The sequence below is a fragment of the Macrobrachium nipponense genome, chromosome 44 (genome assembly GCF_015104395.2).
Source record: "Macrobrachium nipponense isolate FS-2020 chromosome 44, ASM1510439v2, whole genome shotgun sequence".
Lineage (NCBI taxonomy): Eukaryota > Metazoa > Arthropoda > Malacostraca > Decapoda > Palaemonidae > Macrobrachium > Macrobrachium nipponense.
In genome coordinates, this window is record NC_087221.1 from 17,377,298 (window position 1) to 17,396,183 (window position 18,886).

The window sequence follows — 18,886 nt, forward strand, 5'->3', positions numbered from 1 at the left end:
GGTCCAAAGCAAAATCGGTTCCATTAAACCATTCTGCTAAACTCTGTTTTAGAGAAAGAAAATGGATGCTTGGCAATCAAAACAAAATTTTCTCATGCACTGCTTCTACACAAAATAAAGGCCGCCATTCCCATTGCTGTCTCTGTGTCCTGTTCCTCTTCTCAAACGTATTTTTCCATAAGTATTCAATACTAGTGAATGCAAAGGCTACTGAACAGCAAAGTATATGGGGTCCTTGCTTTAAGGAATAAAAGGCAGCTGTCTTATGATGGGTTGGTTCCTTGAGGTCGTTTTTTAGGTATTTACAATCCCATCGTTAATATACATCAGACAAAGCCATATGTACATCAAAGCTGAAAGCTTAAGGCTTTGGCACAATACCACAAAGGCTTTGGCAATGAGCTGTAGAGTCTCGAGGATGACAGAACCCAATCACCTAAATGCTACCTTTTAAGACCCATTTTCATAATGCCTCCATGCCCACATTATGTTTCCACACAAAGACAAAGAAAAATGTTTAGAAAAGCCTATGGGCTAACGAAGCCTGGAACACGTCTGAAATACCGGTCACTGGGTGGCCTCTCGGGGTGTTATCCCCCCCGAAGGTAAAGACATGAGAATGGTCCGAAGTTAGGACCAGGAGAGTCTCCGAGGGCTCCGTCACGTTCAGGGCGCCGATCACCGCGTCGTCCAGGGTGGAGATCTCCTCCAGGGCCCTTCGGCCGTTGTTGTGGTGGTGGGCGTGGTCGATGCGACCACCTGTCATAATGGGAACAGAGGCTTTTAATTCTAGAAGGATCCTGTGGCTGGCGCTGCTGACGCTTATGCGGCACGACGCCATCTGTCACCTGCAACTGGGCTTGAACGAGTTAGGAAGTAATTTGTGATTCACATACCCCTACGAAAGGTAAACAAATCAGACACGAATTTGTTGCAATTCGTGCCATTTGTTGCCATTGGGTAGTCATCCTTACTGAAACTGTTAAGTAAAATATGTTAATGCTCTGACAAGATGTTCTCACACTTGTAAATCCAGTGTTTATTCTGTCAACTTGGGTTAATCCATCTATAGCTAGAAAAGTGATATACTGCTTTGAAAAGAAATATCTTAGAGTTATATAATACTTAAGAGTTAAAACGACCTAACTTTCATTTACAATAATTGAATCTAGCAGTAAAATTATCGGTATTTACGTGATTACCATATACTCATATTGCGACTCTATAAAGATACCCTACGATATTGTATTAAAAGGAACTTGTTTTTCAATTACTCGAGCATAATGCAATTTTATATTCTCTTTTTCATTCACGGCGATTTTTGAGAACATTGGAATCAATCAAAGCATCTTACTGTGGGTTAACTCACGGTTGTTACTCTCTCCCCTAGGAAAGATTATACCTTATTACAAAACCATTATTCCACAAGATAGCGACTGATAAATTTCATACGTTCTTCAGGAGGCTCAAACATCACGATTTTAACTCGTACCAGCCATCTCCTTCACCAACACTTCAAAGAAATGGGAACGAATAAAAAAGTATAAATTGTATATACTAGATTTCGGGGACACTTAGGTCTTGAAAGTACGTTCCAAATTTTCCACATTCCCAGCGAGTTTGAGGTTCCATTATTTTTCCGTTATATTTTGAGTAACTCGTCTGAATCAAGAGTCACCGTTTACGGGAACTGTGTTCGAGATTAAGAGTCATCTTAATCTTAATCTGTCGATCTGCCGGAAATTAAGATGCACTGCATTTTATTGAATAAATTTAGGTTAAAGGATGAAAAAAGTACATTCAAAGATAACCAGTCAAGTCAAATGGGCTTCATCTTAGTTTTTCACGATTTCTCTTTCCCATGATTAGAGCTTAACTAAATACTTTGGTTTTCCATAAAGATGAAAATATTCTCAATCTATTCTCTCAACTGTGAATTAGAAATGAAAAGTCTGTCTAATAAAAATAATTGAAATTAATGTACAAATCTCTTAGTAGGAAAAAATAAAAAAAAAACAGCATTTGTGGTATATTTCCTCTTCCATTAGACTTCTACCTTGTGCGTTAAACTCCGGAATAAATTCAAGAGAGTCCGCGTACTTTTACGCTGAACGCGAATTCGTGTAGTGCCATGTTCGGTCAAGTGGACTATGATGTTGGCTCCGAATTGCAAATGGGGAAATGACAATAGTCTGCATGATATGAATAAGCACAACATTTGAGGGGGAAAAGTCCTCCATTATACTTTGAAAATCCTCTTCGTCACTCACAAAATATGATGAATGCGTAAATCACTTTATTTACGCTACACAAACCAAGCTCTAGACCTTGACACAATCTATGATTGAATATGATAAACTGGAATTAGATAAAGGGGTGAAAAAGGCATCGATAACACAGCAGAGAACAAACAGAATCTTCTTAACATTCAGTGCGTTCAATATCACAAACAAAGAATACCATTTTGAAAGGGAAAAAAGATGAAAGAAAAAAATCGTCACCTTCCACCATCAGGAAGAAGCCGTGCGGATTCTTGCTGAGGATCTGAATGGCTTTGACCGTCATCTCAGCAAGCGACGGATCTCCCGAGGGACCTTTGTTCCTGTCCACCTCGAAGTCCAGGTGCGAGTACCCGAAGATGCCTGTAGGGGACAAAGAACCAAAGAGAACTCAATGATAAGTCATGGTATTAAGAGTGGGGAGTCGCTAATTTACTTTGTCGTTCATTTTGACATATGTATTTCTCAGCTGTTTTTTACGATTTGCACCAACAGAAAATCTTTTCTTGTAAGTAGATTACCTATACAGTAGTTTTTCTTTTTTTTCTTGAAGGAGCCAAAGTAGTTTTTTTTTTAAGGAGCTAAAGAAAATTTAACCGTGCACCATCTAAACAAAATACCAACAAACATTAAGCAGAGATAATCGAAAACAACTACTCACTATCCAATAAAAAAAATTATATTCATTAGAAAGCTGATATAGAACTATAAGAAGTTCCAAAAAGGCACCTCACGAGGAAATTTAAGAAATTCAGAAAACAACAGAGATTACATGAATATCCTTCAAAACATCACACCATTTAGCAACGTAATAGCTATCACCTATACTCTCTTTGCTCTAGAATAAGATAGCAGAGAAAAACAAACTGCAACTATTATACCTGCAGAAATATTATATAATGATTAAGATCCTCTTTAAATTCTTAAGGGCAGTTCACGCCTCACAAAGAAGACATTTTATATTGAGCATTTTCTTTTTCAGGGGCCATCGTAATGAAAAAACAAAGCTTTCTCTTCGTTATCAACAACTCCAGTAACTTCCATTTGTATTCTGGCCGTTGCTTTACTTCAGATATTAACCACAAATCAAGCAACGTGTTTCATTGTGCGCTAGATTAGTTCAAATCGAGAAGCAGCTATTGTCATTCATTGTTTTCTCCCGCTTTAGAAAATGAAGCTTATTGTATTTGTAAACTTTACAATTACTGTAACTGGCGCCTTTCGTCTCTCTGCGTGTACATACATAGCCTTCAAGCGTCACAATAAACAACTAAACAGCCAGACCCACAGACCACACGCTCAAGTCTAATTGAAAACAAACACCATCACGCCACAGTCAGACAAAAGACCGAGCCTATACGTACCCAGCAGATAATCGGTGTGACGTGGGTCAACGTTGTCAAACTGAGCTTTGTTCCAGACATACTCTGCGTGTAGGTCCCTCGTCTTCTTGTCGTGCACCCAATCATCGACGAGGTTTCGTCCGTCCGTTCGACGTCCTCTCTGGTCGCGCTCCTCTCTGTCGCGCTCTGTCGTAGGGATCCAGTGGCGTCTGCCGCCTCCCAACAGTACCTGCGGAGATGCCAGATTACTCCGATGAGATTAATTTTTATGACTCATATGAAGAGAAAACTATAGTTTTTTTTTTTTTTTTTTTTTTTTTTTCTTTTTTAACATCCGTCCACCACCCCGCCTGTGGTGTTTTTGCGTATGGTAACACTGCGTCCCGGGCTTTAGATAGTTACGCTATGTGTAAGTTTTAGGTAAATAAAAGGACATCTGCGTGTACATATGCAACTGAAAAGAGCTTTAATAATTTACTGTAAGCGAATTACACCGTTAATAATCGAAATGGAATATTATTATTATTGTTGAATGTAAGCTGAATGTAACTATCTAAAGCCAGTGTTACCATACGCAAACACCACAGGCGGGTGGACAGATGAAAAAAAAAAAACGAGTATAGATATGCGTCGGATATTTGCCTGCATAGTCGGTCACTGAAAATATCCACGAAGGAAATATTTTAGGCCCCAAAATACGAGAGAGAGAGAGAGAGAGAGAGAGAGAGAGAGAGAGAGAGAGAGAGAGAGAGAGAGAGAGAGAATGTAATATACTATAGGCGGGATAATTCGAGAGTACCAACTCATGTCACCACATCAGAGATTTCTGAGTTTACCTGATGTCCGACCAGTTCGGTATGACTTCATTAACTGGGAAAGACAGTGATGATGTCGGTAAAATGATACATGCAATGTGATTAGATACAGTAAAACAACAATTTTATTAAAATTCTCATTATTCTAAATACCACTATTATTCGACTAAGCCCCACCACCCACGCAACCATAAGTCTATTTTTTGCATCATGTCTTATTTAAAGATAAAGACATAGCATGGTCACACATACAAGGATTTCCTGTGAATTTATAGATAACTTATAAAAGGTCTCGGCCATTTTGTTTCCATTTTGAAGAATAGTGGGCCACTTCAAGAAAGTGCCCACGAAGTATTCATCATAAATAAACATTCTATCAAGCCTACATAACCCTAAAGTTGATGGCTGACCTTCAGATAAGATGATGGTTCTCGCAGTGGTGATTGGTCTAGATTAAACCAAGTTAGAAGAGGGTAAGAAACTGTGCTATCTTGTAAGAGAAAATTATAAAATGCGCGATCTTAGGTAAAATGGACCGAGAAATCTCAAAAATCAGTGGAAAAACACCTTAGGTTGTCTAGGTTCGTCTTCATACTTCTTCGACACGGAGCGAAATTTACTTTTACAAGCATCAAGAAAAAGACCTTTCGATGCAAAATGTTGAGCCTAAAATATCCTGTGAAGTGGCTCACTTTTGCATCATTAATCAGAAAGGAAGGAAACAACTGGTTCACGTGACTAAGATGGAAGTTTAACTTTGGTTTATCAAAGATGAAGATGAGTTCATTCCTGTCGTTTTGTTTTAGCGGGTATAGTCATTCATTTTACTAAAATGATAATTACTCGAAGATAACACTGCTTCTTTCTGTAGGCAAGTAAACAACATAATCACGGGGAATTCCTGACATGTATAAACGACCTCTGTACAGACAGACCTTAGAAGTAAGAGGATTCTCGTCACTAATAGCGAGACTATTTTCTATTACTCAGAAGTCCAAACTTGAATCTACAGTATGAGACAAAACGTCTTTTCTACTGACCACATTCGCTAAATTTTAAACTCTCGATTTCCTAATACTGGCCAACACTCCTTCCACTGATATCCTTGAAATCCTAAAAGAAATTATTGAAGAGATATCCTTTTAGGTGCCTGTGTTGGTAAACTAAATATTTCTACTTATTTTGGCTTTAATCCATATGTATCCGATCCGATTGACTTGTGTACATATTATAAATAAATTTAGTGTTGGTCTTAGCCTTCAAGATAATTTGGGCTAGAATGCTACCTGGGAAGGAAACATCCTTCCTTTATTTCCGAAAGGATTTCAAGGCCTTCAGAGGAATGATATCCAAAACAATATTATGAAGTCGAGGAGTTAAGAGGTTTTTGTGGCCATCGCAATACTTAGATATGATCTGATTTTATATTACTGACTTAAGCTGCCAAGCTAAGACTGGGACACTTTCAGCTATACAGTACTTAAAACAATGAAAAGAGGGAGTTGGAGAGCAAGATAAAGAGATCTAGAAAATAAAGGAGATTAAGTATAATTGAGGGAAACCCTTACAGTTGCACTCAATAACAAATATGAAAAATTTGTAATCAATTTGTATTTTTCATATCTAACAAAACCGAGGTCTTAACATTAGGATAATCTTCTGGCGCCAGCTGGAAATCCGGTAGAATCAATAGAAAAAACTTGTGTGATCCAGGGACTATTGGCATCTGTTCCTGCTCACGGGGTATTTGGTTGTTCCCATAATGCCTTGGGCATCTCGTGTGCTCATAATTACTTTCTTACTACCTTTAAGAGAGGACGTGATTACTCTCTATCTCTTTAAAGCCGGTTTAGTTTGCCAGTTTTCCTATCTTCTTTTCTCAATCTTTTCTCTTGATGTGCTTAGTGTGTGTGATCTTGTAGGTCTGTATAAGTTGTGAGAGATCATGGAGAATTTTGCCTCATCAACGAAGCTTTCTTCGGGTACAGAGGTTTAACGGCAAGATTGAGGAAAGGAAACAGGAGTGGAAGCAAAGAAACGCTAATAGGTGGATGCAGCGCGGCTGATGGGACGCTGTAAACACCCTTGGTCATGCCTACAGTACACCACGTGAGGTGCCTGACGGCACTAAGCCCCATGCTTGACTCTAAATACCACTAAAAAAATAATTTAAAAAATAAAGCGTTCATTTTCCACTCTTTTAGCGTTCACCGCAGCATACTTAGCTAATGTGGCTTCGAATCAGAAATACAGAAGAAAATCTCGTCTCCCATTTCCTTCTGGATTTCAAGGGCTTCAGTAGAAATCATAAATACGCATCCGAATACATTAAATAGAATCAAGAAGTACGGAATTCATTTCTGCCATGACAAAACTTGAGACAAAAATGCATCGTTTTCTGCGAAGCTCAAAAAAAAAAAATCTAGATTCTGAGGTACAACACCCTGTTTTGTTTTGAGTCCCCAGTTTTAATTAGGAAAGAAGTTACAGTAAGCGCGAAATGGAGTGAATTTTATCTCAACAAAGAAACGTTGATAAAACAAGAAACGTTGCTAAAACAAGAAACGTTGATAAAATAGGATCAGTGTCGAAAAGAATTCAAGTGGGAGAAAAAGGTTAGGCAAAGGAGGTCGTCAAACTTTTGGATTTTCTTTTATCCCGAGACGTTTTTCTTCCTTGCAAATGAGATCTACGGTTCTTTGTATTCTGTAATTCTTTATATATTCTTGACAATGTGCCATTAACACGGCACTGCTAGCTAATGTTAAAACGATCTTTTCATTTTTTTTCACTCTTGGCGATGTTAATTACCTTTCATAAAAACGTTGTTCGAAAATACGACAAATCAGAGTAGATTTTTGTCCTTTGGTGATTAAAGTCTACGGGGAAAATACTTCGAGGTAAATATAGAACTAGGAATATTAAAATAAAAGACATACAGAACGAAACCAGACAATTACTAATCGCCGTAGGCAGACACCCAACAACAAAAAGAAAGCCAATTACCCGACTGAAAGAGAAAGCTTTCGCATCCCCTGTCTCCCCTTGACTTTAATCGAACGAACAAATACGACTCACTGCAGAGCTGGAAAACGAGGAAGAACTCAGGAAAGTATAAATACTTCTGAATTATTCACCGACTGTTAACAGTTAAAATTTGTCATGCACAAAAGCGAATAAAGACCTCACATGGAAAGTCTGAAAAGAGAGTCAATGAATAGAGAATGAGACCCTGATTGAAATACCTTAACGATTCTGTACAAATATTTATAATGAAAAGGTTCACTCGGAAGGGAATTCTTTTTGCGATGTTAAACCCGTTGACATGTAGTATATGTGAGTTTAGTTGGTAATTAAAAGAATTGATAGGTAAATTGCTATTTCTATGTTTTATATGTGGAAATGTAAATACAATTACGTGAATATTTCCGTAAAATGGATAGCATTTTAAAAGTACCGACAAAGAAAAAAGTTAATATAAGTTAAAAAAGCATCGTCGAAGTTCAGTTACTATACTCTGTTTTTTTCCATCTGTCCACCCGCCTGTGGTGTTTAGCCTACGTATGGTAACACTGCGTCCCGGGCTTTAGAAAGTTACGCTATGTGTAAGTTTTAGGCAAATAAAATGATATAAGGGTGTACATTTGTAACTGAAATGGGCTTTAATAATTTACTGTATGCGAATTACACCGTTAATATTCGAAATAAGATATTATAATTGTTGCTGAGTGTAAGCTGAATGTAACTATCTAAAGCCCGGGACGCAGTGTTACCATGCACAAACACCACAGGCGGATGGACAGATGGAAAAAAACAGAGTATAGTCATGGCCGCTTGAGGACATCTCCCTGTCTTCTGCATCTGAAGAACTATGTACTTGACCAGCAAGATGATGAATAATAATTGAACGGATAATTTTAAGTGCAATACATCTCGTAACATCATGCATTCCAATTTTAATTTGATTAATGTTACGGTCATTCATTTTTAGCCCGACCTAGCCAAAATCAACGTCCATTCTATATCTCAGCAGACTGGGAACGAAAGACATTATCCAGTGATCACTGCAGTCAACACTTATGATATTAGCAGTTAATAAAAAAAAATGTACATTTAAACAGCAAATGTTGAGTCCAGTTTTTTCCTATCATATCAGCTATTTTCCAGGAATCTTGCTAAAAGATATATTAAGTCATAAACAGGGAAGAACTCATGCGACGTTATTTCAAAAAATGAGCATCCCACGAGTTCTTCTCTGCTTATGGCTTACTAAAAGTAGAGTGAGCGGGAAAAGAAATTCAGTAGATAGGTACAAAGATCAAGCAGCCAGTGCTGCTCAAACGATACTAACGAAGAGGTTTCTTTTAAATCTACGTAATACTGAAGGCATGACCAGAAAAAAACAGTTCCTTTACTCTAAGCCCTACGGGCAATCGTGATTTCCACATCCGTCAATGCGTAGTGACCAAAATAATTCTAAACCTTTAGAGATTTCGGAAGATGCGTGCAGGAACGTCATGAGCTATTCATTTATTAAAAGCCTCAGTGACATTAATTGAGATATGAAGGTTTCCTGGTCTTTTGTCTCTACCAGGGTATGTTTATGGTACACTGGGAACTTGACTAAATTTGTGTTGATCACATTAGATACTATCAGTCACTAGCAGTCTTGGGCTTCAAGATTCATGAAGGTGAGAAGTATGGGATCTTGATTAGGGATGGCTTTGGCTCTGCTTACAGTAATTCGTTTCTACTTACGTTGATGTTCTTTCCTGGTTCGTTTTCGACTAGCTGCCTGGCGATGTCTTTACAAGACGCGTGGGAATGGCTGGGAATCTTAGCATTGTCTTCCCAATACCTGGAGGGGGATCGCGCATACAGGGCAGACGGTGTCCCGTGTGTCAAGCGCGTGTTCGTAACGATGCCAGTGCTCTTCCCTGAAATGACACAGACAAAAATGGGGTTAGTGAGATGCAAGGTGACACTTTGACACTCAGAAAGCAGTTTATCAGTCAGCAATTTCCGATTTTTCTTCATTAAATATCGAGATCCCCTGGAGAACAAAAAAGTGAAGGAAATGCAAAATTAAACTTTGACATTCAGAAAGCACTATTATCAGTCAGCAATTTCTGATTTCTTTCAGTAAAAATATCGAGATCTATTTTGTTATCTGTTCTTATACCGTTGATGAGGCACTGATAATATGGTGTTCCTGGTAAAAAAAAAAACGAACACTATCAATTCTTTAGACGCATTATATCAAAGTGAATACGAAAGGTATTTCATTTTACCTAGCACATGAAAAAACTTTTGACAGCCTAGGGAGACATTAAAGGATGAAATAAATAGAGCTGCTTCTGAAAAGCATCAGACAAAAATAGATATATGAAGGGAAAATGAATAAAAAATCGACTTTTTTTTAAAAAAGAGAGAGAAAGAAAAAAAAACACACCCGGTGTTTTATGCAGGAATTTCATTCAACGGCGACTGATGTAATCCAGGGTAGAAGCGAGGATAAATTCGGTTCGAGTCATCTTCATTCCAAATCCATTATTTCACGTTGCCCTTTGGGTGCCAAACTCGCTGTAAACTTCGATGGAGATGCAGCTTCGTAAAATTCCATCTCAATTTTAGGGAGGTGGCAGGAAAACGCAGCCATTTCATTGGAATTAAATGAAGAATGAAGTGATTTTAATGGATGAGTAAGAAGTAAATCGTGACTTCTTTCCCCACTTCTTTGTATCTCCGTTTCTCGCCTTTTTGATATTTCTCATCCCACATGCAACATCTAAATCATCTTTTCCAACTGCATTGCCATTTCTTTTATTTATTTACACTAGACTCTCATAAAGGAGAACTGTCATAAGAATGCTTTCATTTTGCCTTCCATGGAAACTGTGCCCTGTCTTCTTTCACCATCATTCCGCAGATTATCACACGTAATTCCTACAACTCTTGGTAGTTTATTATTTGTCAACCTTTTCATTCTTTCACTCCTGTGGTGCATCCAGTCATCATCTCAGATCCTGCTCTTAGCTATTTCTGATGCGTTGGCACGCCTTATTAGAATTTTTAATTATATCCATAAAAACTGTATAAACAAGTCATAACAAAAATTCTGTGAGACGATATGAGATGCCAATCTTAACCCAAGCCAAGGTAGGCAGAGCCTACAACTCGGCACGCCAACCGAAAAAAGACAAGGGCCTCATTCTGCCTCCGCCCCTTTCTTGTAGTGATACTGCATCTTTTCTCAACCTTCCCCAACAAATTTTTAAGTGTTTCAAAGTCGACAATCAACTTTCATTGCCAGGCGATAACACAGATATACTAACTACAGTTCGGCTGTATCTGACTACACGTAAACATTTTATCAAGGTTTTCATGTAACTGAAAAAAAGGCCTATTTTTGGATGAAAAGATGCTTGCGTTCGAAGGGAGATTATCAATAAACTTCCATAACCTTAAAAAGTATTTATATAAAGAATCGTGATATACATTTTATGTGAAGCTGATACGGGTTTTCTGCCTGATTACATGACCTACCACAGCGATAGCGATACGGTTTATGAAATCGTTTCTCTGTTTGGAGTGTGTGTGTGTGTGTGTGAGTGTATTTTCTTCTTTTTTTCTTCTGTACACCTTTACCTCCTCAACGGGAGGGCACCAATGAGGGGCAGTCTTCCGGCTTCCCAGGAAATAGGGTACAAGAACTGACGATAACTTGTTCCCGGAGGACTTTGAACGGAAGAGAGAGAAACTTCCATTGCCCTTAACTAGCCAACAAACTAACGTTAGAATACTCCCCATCTGGATCATTGCGAAAATTAACCATGCTAATCGAACATTCCACAAATCCAATTAAAACATGTAGAATGCGTGAATGGAAAGAATGACATACGTACGCCATAAGAACATCATCATGAATATTACTTGTCCACTGGAGAGATTACCCCTCTTTCACCACTCTGAGAGAGAGAGAGAGAGAGAGAGAGAGAGAGAGAGAGAGAGAGAGAGAGAATGAATGATCTGCCAGGTATCCAAAGTGACTCCGATTGTAAATACTGTCCATCAGAGCTTATACTATCGTTCTCAGAAAATGTTAAGTTTTTCTCCTTGCTTATGAAAAGTGTCAGAGGCCAATGCGGACAAAAGTCCCTGTTAAACAAAGATGCACTTTTCTAACAGGAATGTGACTGCGCTGATTTATAAAATAGCCAGCAAACGAAACGAGACGCTCTTTCACAGGTGAAGAGGGTTCTCCTGTTCCATTAATGATTCCCCGATTAAGGATCCATCAGACCGACTTCGTTATTTATTAGGTAAAAAAAAGTTTCACCATCCTCACGAACCCAAACGTCAAATCGATAACACCTGAAGTCTCTATCTCTACACGCGACGGGATCGACAACACACTTATCAAATTTCTTAATTTCTTCAGTCAACTGTTTGACCTCATTAACTTCGTGCGTCGGGAAATCTCAGCATTATTTAATATCGGAAGAAGCTGTCTCATTAGGCAGGTATCAAAGGAAAACTTCCTTCAGCTAAAGAAATAGTGAGATTAAGAGAGAGAGAGAGAGAGAGAGAGAGAGAGAGAGAGAGAGAGAGAGAGAGAGAGAGAGAGAGAGAGAGAGAGACTTGGCATTCACGAAGACATTAAGATAAAAGCTTTGCCATCCAAGGAGGCTCCTTCACTTCAGATGTATTTTGGTATAAAACTGGTGACATACCTTCATCTTTTCAGCAACATCGTTTCTTTAACGGTAAGAAGAATTAAGAAGCCTTCTGGCCTTATATTTATATTTTTTTTCTTTTTGTTACATGAAGAGAGATGGCACCAGTTTTGTCTTGAATAACAATACATATCAAAACTAAGAAACTTTCTTTTATTGTTTTTTCTTTTATCAAAGTGAAATATTTTGGGAAATATGAATACTGGAGTGATGCTGCCCAGTGTTACCATAATACTGTCAGTCTAAGGTCAGTCAGCTAATACAGTATTCACCATAATCTTACTTTAGCCACCTATCAAAATAATAATTCAATTCATTGTCCATAAAGGAAACTCCAAAACATCAATAGGAATGATCTAAAAAAGACTACTTAATATCTAAGGCTATTATAGTATAAATAACTGGTTTTACTTTCGACAAAAAATAAAAAAAAATAAAATCTGTAACAATAAATGCAGATTTTTTGAAGTGAAATAAGTAGAAGCAGTTAAATCTTTACCTATTACTCAGAATAAAAAATGTATGCTTGACTTCATTTCACCATGCAAACCAAATTCCTTATTTTAAGGATTTCTCAAATTCTCAGGATTTTATTATCTGCTGAATTTCATGTACGTAAGTTTCACAAAGCCTTAGCAGTATTGCATTGACTTTTACCGATAACAAGTGATTGAAAAGTTGACTGACGGATCAAATAGTTTTTCTTATTGATATACATTTTTTTATATATATAAATCAATTCCATAAACCAACTGGAAATTCTAGAAATCAGCTTCGCACGGACATTCCGCTTTCAAGAAAAGAGAAGAGACTCTTCTATCAAAGGATTTTTCTATAAATTGAATTTAATCTTACTCGTTCTGGACATGTACTCGTCAAACATTAAAAAAAAAAAAAAAAAAAAAAAAAAAAAAAAAGGAATGTATGACTTGGATAGTGCGCCTGAAAATAAAAGGAAATGTATGACTTGGATAGTGCGCCTGAAAATCTCGTTCCATGCGGAGGTTCAAAAGGAAATGAAGAAAAATTAAGGAAAACGAACTTCAGAAAGCTATGTCAGCCAGAGACTATGAAGCAGAAGCAGCATCCGGAGTCAATTCATGATTTGACATCTCGAAACAACTTAGTTAGAGGGAGGTTTTTAAAGTTAAGCTAACATTATAAAGAAAATGCTGTTCATATAACGGAAACCATTCATATTTAATCATCATCCCTAAATAGAAAGCAATAATTATTTTAGGACAACACGTTCGACAGAAAACATCATTCCTAAATACGTTTTGCTAAATAGTGACAAAAAAAAGATCACAAAATGAAGGCTTCATTCACACAAGGGAACATAGAGTGACAAGCAACAAATACTTATATGTAAATAGATTTCATTCAAACAGCTTCAACCCTTAGGATGCGCCCACACCGCAGTCAAATGTGTCGTAAACACACGTCGACAACTTATCGCAAACGCATCACAGACAGGCTGAGCACAACCCTCGCTTCAAACGATTATAGCCAGCATTTGCCAAAGGTCCATTCTCAACTTAAGGTCGTTGACTTGTTTGCAACCTGCCTGTGATATGTATGCGATAATTTATGTAATGTTTTACTGTAGTGCTGACTCATTCTTATGGCGTTGACTTCAGAAGGCGAATCTCGGCACCAGTTTTGAAAAAGGATGCCTGATCCATAGCCTCTTCCACAGTCGCCCAGTTACTAGGTGACTAAGGGGTTGCTTAGGTGAACACAGGCACAAATTTTACTAAAATTTTACTATATTGTCTAGCGCGTCCCAGTATTCAAAATCTGGACCCCTGTTGGTGATACTTTGTTTCTTGACAGCTGTAAAAACAATGAAATTGTTTTCTCTTGTTTTACGGCCGTTTAGGAAATACGTCTGTTGTCGTAGAGTTACAGACTTGAATGTTAGACAACATCTTAAAAATTTAACGAGAAAGTTGGGGTGTAAAACTCTAGAGGAAAATTATACCTGTGCAAGTGTGTGTGTATATATATATATATATATATATATATATATATATATATATATATATATATATATATATATATATATATATAAGATGTGTGTATTCGCAATTCGCCCCACGGCATTTTCCCTTACAGTTAGTGGTTCCAACGGGCGCTGATTTTTAGCTTCTCGACCAACCGAGGTATAATCTTCATCGAGAGTATTACACCTTAATCTTCTCGTTGAAATTTTACGATAGCATTTTATATTAAAGACTGTAGCTCTAAGACTAAATTTGCATTTCTTGAACTTGCATAAAATCAGGAAAACCAAGGTAGGTTTTCCTCAACGAAAAGGTCATCATTCTGATTGCACGGTCAAGAAGCCAAGAAAAAGAACACGATTATAGCATGTACACATTCCAATGATCTCCGGCCTTCTTTGAGGGCGTTCACGGCTAAAATTGGACCTCATTGACAAATACTTTTCGGCAGCAACCATGGCAAATCTATTTTCTTGCGAATCTTTCAACTTCTTGCCCTGTTCTATGAAAGTGACAGCCTGCCCCAAGAAGTTAGCGGCCTTGTGGGTTACGTAGCGATAGTGAAAACATGTGCCTGTAGATATTTCTGCGTAGACCTCAGGAAATTTACACGCACATGCCATGGCGCCATAACTCGGTGTCAAGGGAAGCCGTCTGCCAACAGGCCCCCTGGGCAGGCAAAGTGTACCATCTGTCAGGGTAGAGGTTCCTCCTCCCACAGAAGTGTCACACTTCTATTCTTGAAAGTTCCTTTCCTCTTTTATCTATTCTTGAATGGTGCTATACCTTGTTATCTGTTCTTGAAGGTTGCTATTCCCCCTCATCTTTCCATTGTCTTTTCAAAAGATATTTCCTTCGCACGTTCCCACGTATCCAGAGAAATCTGACTAAAGTTCAACTAGTTACACTCTGTCATATCTTTGCTAAATTTTAATCGTACCTTCGAGTGTCCCGCTTTGGGGCATGTTGAATAGAACTACCTTCGAAAGCCTTTATTATGGGATATCTGATTATTCCTGTCCAAAGAATTCGAAATATTTCACTGATGCAATTTCCCCCTTGACTGTCCTAAGGTATTAAGAGGTAGTGACACTTCGGGAAAATATGGAACCCAGTGAGAGCTGAAATTATGTTTTAGAAACTGTAAATTAACTTCAATAGTGATATGAAGGCAGTATCTCGTTTCCAAGCGCAATGCTGGAAACCACAAAAACCTTCAATATCTAAGAGGAATTAAGTTAGTCTATGTTGAGATCATTTAATGGAATGGAATGGAATAAAGAATTTAGGCCAAAGGCCAATCGCTGGGACCTAAGAGGCCCATTCAGTGCTGAAAGGGAAATTGAGAGCAGAAAGGTTTGAATGGTGTAACAGGAGGAAAACCTCGCAGTTGCACTATGAAACAATGGATAGAGAGGGTGGAAAGAATGATATAAGAAAGAAATATGAATGGAAGTACAGTAAAAGAAATGAAAGGGGTTGCAGCTAGGGGTCAAAGGAATGCTGCAAAGAACCTAAGCCAAGGTCCAAAAGAAACACCTTAAGTAATACCTACAGCGCACCGCGTGAGGTGCACCCACGACACTAACCCCCTACGGGGAAGTCATTTAAGGCTTCGTTTCCGGCTTTCCGTCCGACATATCCAACTACTAATGAACGACCCGAGATTCTTTAAAGCACGACCCAAGAAATGGTTAATGTTTGCTTTATATTACACTTCGAATATATATTACCACTTTGTATCTATTATATTATAATAGTTAGAAAGTGGTCATATGTATTCGATGTGTGATATAAAGCAAAAATTAACTATTTCTTTACTCGAAAATATAGGTCGTGCTTTTAATAATAATTATAAGAACACTATTCTTAATGGTCTAATTCTTTCCTATACGGAATATTCACATAGAGAGAGAGAGAGAGAGAGAGAGAGAGAGAGAGAGAGAGAGAGAGAGAGAGAGAGAGAGATCAAAATTAAAGGTCCGGAATCCTCCATTACAACTCCTATAATTCGTTAGCAATAGTGAACCTTTCATCACTATCCTCCTCGTCATCACCATCATCATTGGAACCGGAACTGGAATATAAAATTCAGGCCATAGGTCAAGCGCTGGGGCCTACGAGGTCATTCAGCGATGGCAATAATGATGAGACAATTGTTAGAAGAGGGTGAAAAGTAAGATGAAAGACAGAGAATATGAACGGGGGTACAGTAAAAGGAATGGAAGGGGTTGCAGATAACGGCTGAAGGGAAGCTGCAGAGAACCATAAGTAATGCCTACAGCTTGTGTGTGTGGTGCACTGACAGCTCTACCCCTCTACGCGGCCATCATCATCAACTAACATTCTCCACCTCAACTTCTTCCTCCTCTTCATCCTCCCCCTCTTACTATATCATCATCATCATCATCATCTCTGCAATGTTTCTGATCCGACTGCCGAGACCAGATAGAAGTCATCGGTTTCTGATATCTTTTCTAGCGATGTTTCTCTCGCGTGTTCTTTTAACCTTTCGATTTCATGGATTTCTGTTGATACTCTTTTTCATGCCCTCGTTTCATCCCTCTCCTCTGTTCTCGTCTGCGTAGCGAGAGTAGCGACGCTTTTTCAAAATACGTCTCGCAACGAATACGGCTTCTCCTCACCATTGTTTTAAAGCTTCCTAACTTTTCTATCGTTGTTCGCGTTATTCATACACTTTTTTCATGATCAACCGACAGAAGGAAGAAGCTGACAGATATTTTATCGTATTTTATTCTTTCTGTAAGATTTTCGTAAGACTCGCCCTCTGATTTTGCTTATTTTTCGAGAGTGTCGATATCGGTCATGGCAGAACTATAGTATTTTAAATATCAATTAAATTAATGTTTCTCAAATATCATTGAAATGAAATTGAGTATTCGTACTTAAAGAGGTTGATGCCAGCAGTACCTACTATTCACATGTTAATAACAGCAACTAAGAGTCTTACTAACAGCAACAGCGACGCTTCTCTGTTGCCACAACTGTTGGAAACCACTGTCCCCGGCCTCGATTTTCATCTGTTTCAATTTCTTACTCACGAAACATGACGTGGAACTGAAAGCTGTCGGTGCTGTTCTCACTGGTCTTTCATTCCTTCATTTAAAAGGATATATATAAAAGTGCAATGACTGTGCTGTAAAAATCATTTCAATTATAGCAGGTACTTGATCGCAAGTATTTGATGTAGGTCTTGAAAATACAATGAGAACAGATTATTCAAATTTAATGTTAATGAAACAAGTCTAACCTCAATAAGAACTTTTATTTTAGATTTTAAATTTTTTTGATTAATTCTAATTTATTTATTATTCATTCTAATATATTTATGAATTATTCAAAATGAATAAACCCCCAGGTTTTATTCATTTTGGTGAAATATACTTCAAATTTATTTTTTTTCTGTAAAACCTCTGTGTGAAGTTATTCCTTTTCTCTGGAATATTCTGTTTCCATACACCAATGACTTTTTACCATATATTCATACTGTTCTGCCACAGAATATCTTTTTTTGTTCTGCCACAGTGCTTAATGTAATGTGTTATTTTGTTCTAACCCCGTGTTTAATAGAATGTCGTATCTTAAGGACATAATGGGTCCGAGCATTTACACTGCCTTGTTCGTTCCCATTCTGGATTCAAGACATACACAGACACAGACACACACACACACACACATATATATATATATATATATATATATATATATATATATATATATATATATATGTGTGTGTGTGTGTGTGTGTGTGTGTGTGTGTGTGTGTGTGTGTGTGTGTGCATATATTATACACACACATATTTTCAGTAATAAAAGTCCACACTTATGTAAACCGTGTATTAAAAACCTTTACAAAAACAAGACGGGAGCTTTCATCTACTTGAACAGTAGACCTCATCAGCCGCACGAAGGAAGAAAAGGCGTTAGAACAGTCTCAAAGGGAGCAAACAACATAATCAAACTATCATAATCATGTTATTCCGTTGTTAATCTTTTGTCTGTCCAAAAGACGAGCCGATCGCCGTGGCTGAATTGCTTCATTTGTCTGTTCGGCTGTTCCCTCGTCCATACCATCAGACAGATGCAGTCATTTTTTTTTAGCAGCCAGACAACATATTAACAACGCCATAACATAATTATGATAGTTTGTTCATGTTCTTTGATCCATTTGAAACTGTGTCCTTCGTGACATTTTGTATTTGTATACCTTTAAAAAAGCAAAATCAGAATGCCTGATGAGGTCTACTGTTCAAGTAGATAAAAGCTCACGTCTTGTAAAGTTTTTGATAAACAGCTTAAATAAGTGTGGACTTTTGTCTACGTGATAAAAACTCATTTTATCACGTTAAAAATGAGTTTACATATACATATATATATATTTATATATATATATATATATATATATAGTATATATATATATATAAGTTAAGTATATCTTAGTTTTACCAGGCCACTGAGCTGATTATCAGCTCTCCTAGGGTTGGCCCGAAGGATTAGATATTTTTACGTGGCTAGGAACCAATTGGTCACCCAGCAACGGGACCTACAGCTTATTGTGGAATTCGAACCACACTATATCGAGAAATGAATTTCTATCACCAGAAATAAATTCCTCTGATTCCGCGCTGGCCAAGCAGGGAATCGAACTTCGGACCACCGGATTGGCAGCCGAGCTCGAAAACCACT

The 18,886-nt window shown here is 37.8% G+C and overlaps 1 protein-coding gene across 2 annotated transcripts in view; it reads right to left on the reverse strand.

The window, feature by feature from the left end:
• Positions 1-18,886, reverse strand: part of LOC135204055 (alkaline phosphatase-like) — a 135,137-nt gene that overhangs the window by 13,500 nt on the left and 102,751 nt on the right. The window contains exons 4-7 of one of the 2 annotated variants that reach the window (XM_064234020.1): positions 9,196-9,374; positions 3,644-3,851; positions 2,502-2,642; positions 565-759 (exon numbers count right to left, since the gene is read on the reverse strand). In XM_064234020.1, the coding sequence (XP_064090090.1) occupies positions 565-759; positions 2,502-2,642; positions 3,644-3,851; positions 9,196-9,374 (723 nt within the window). The remainder of the gene's footprint in view (positions 1-564; positions 760-2,501; positions 2,643-3,643; positions 3,852-9,195; positions 9,375-18,886) is intronic. The other variant, XM_064234021.1, reaches the window with a different exon arrangement.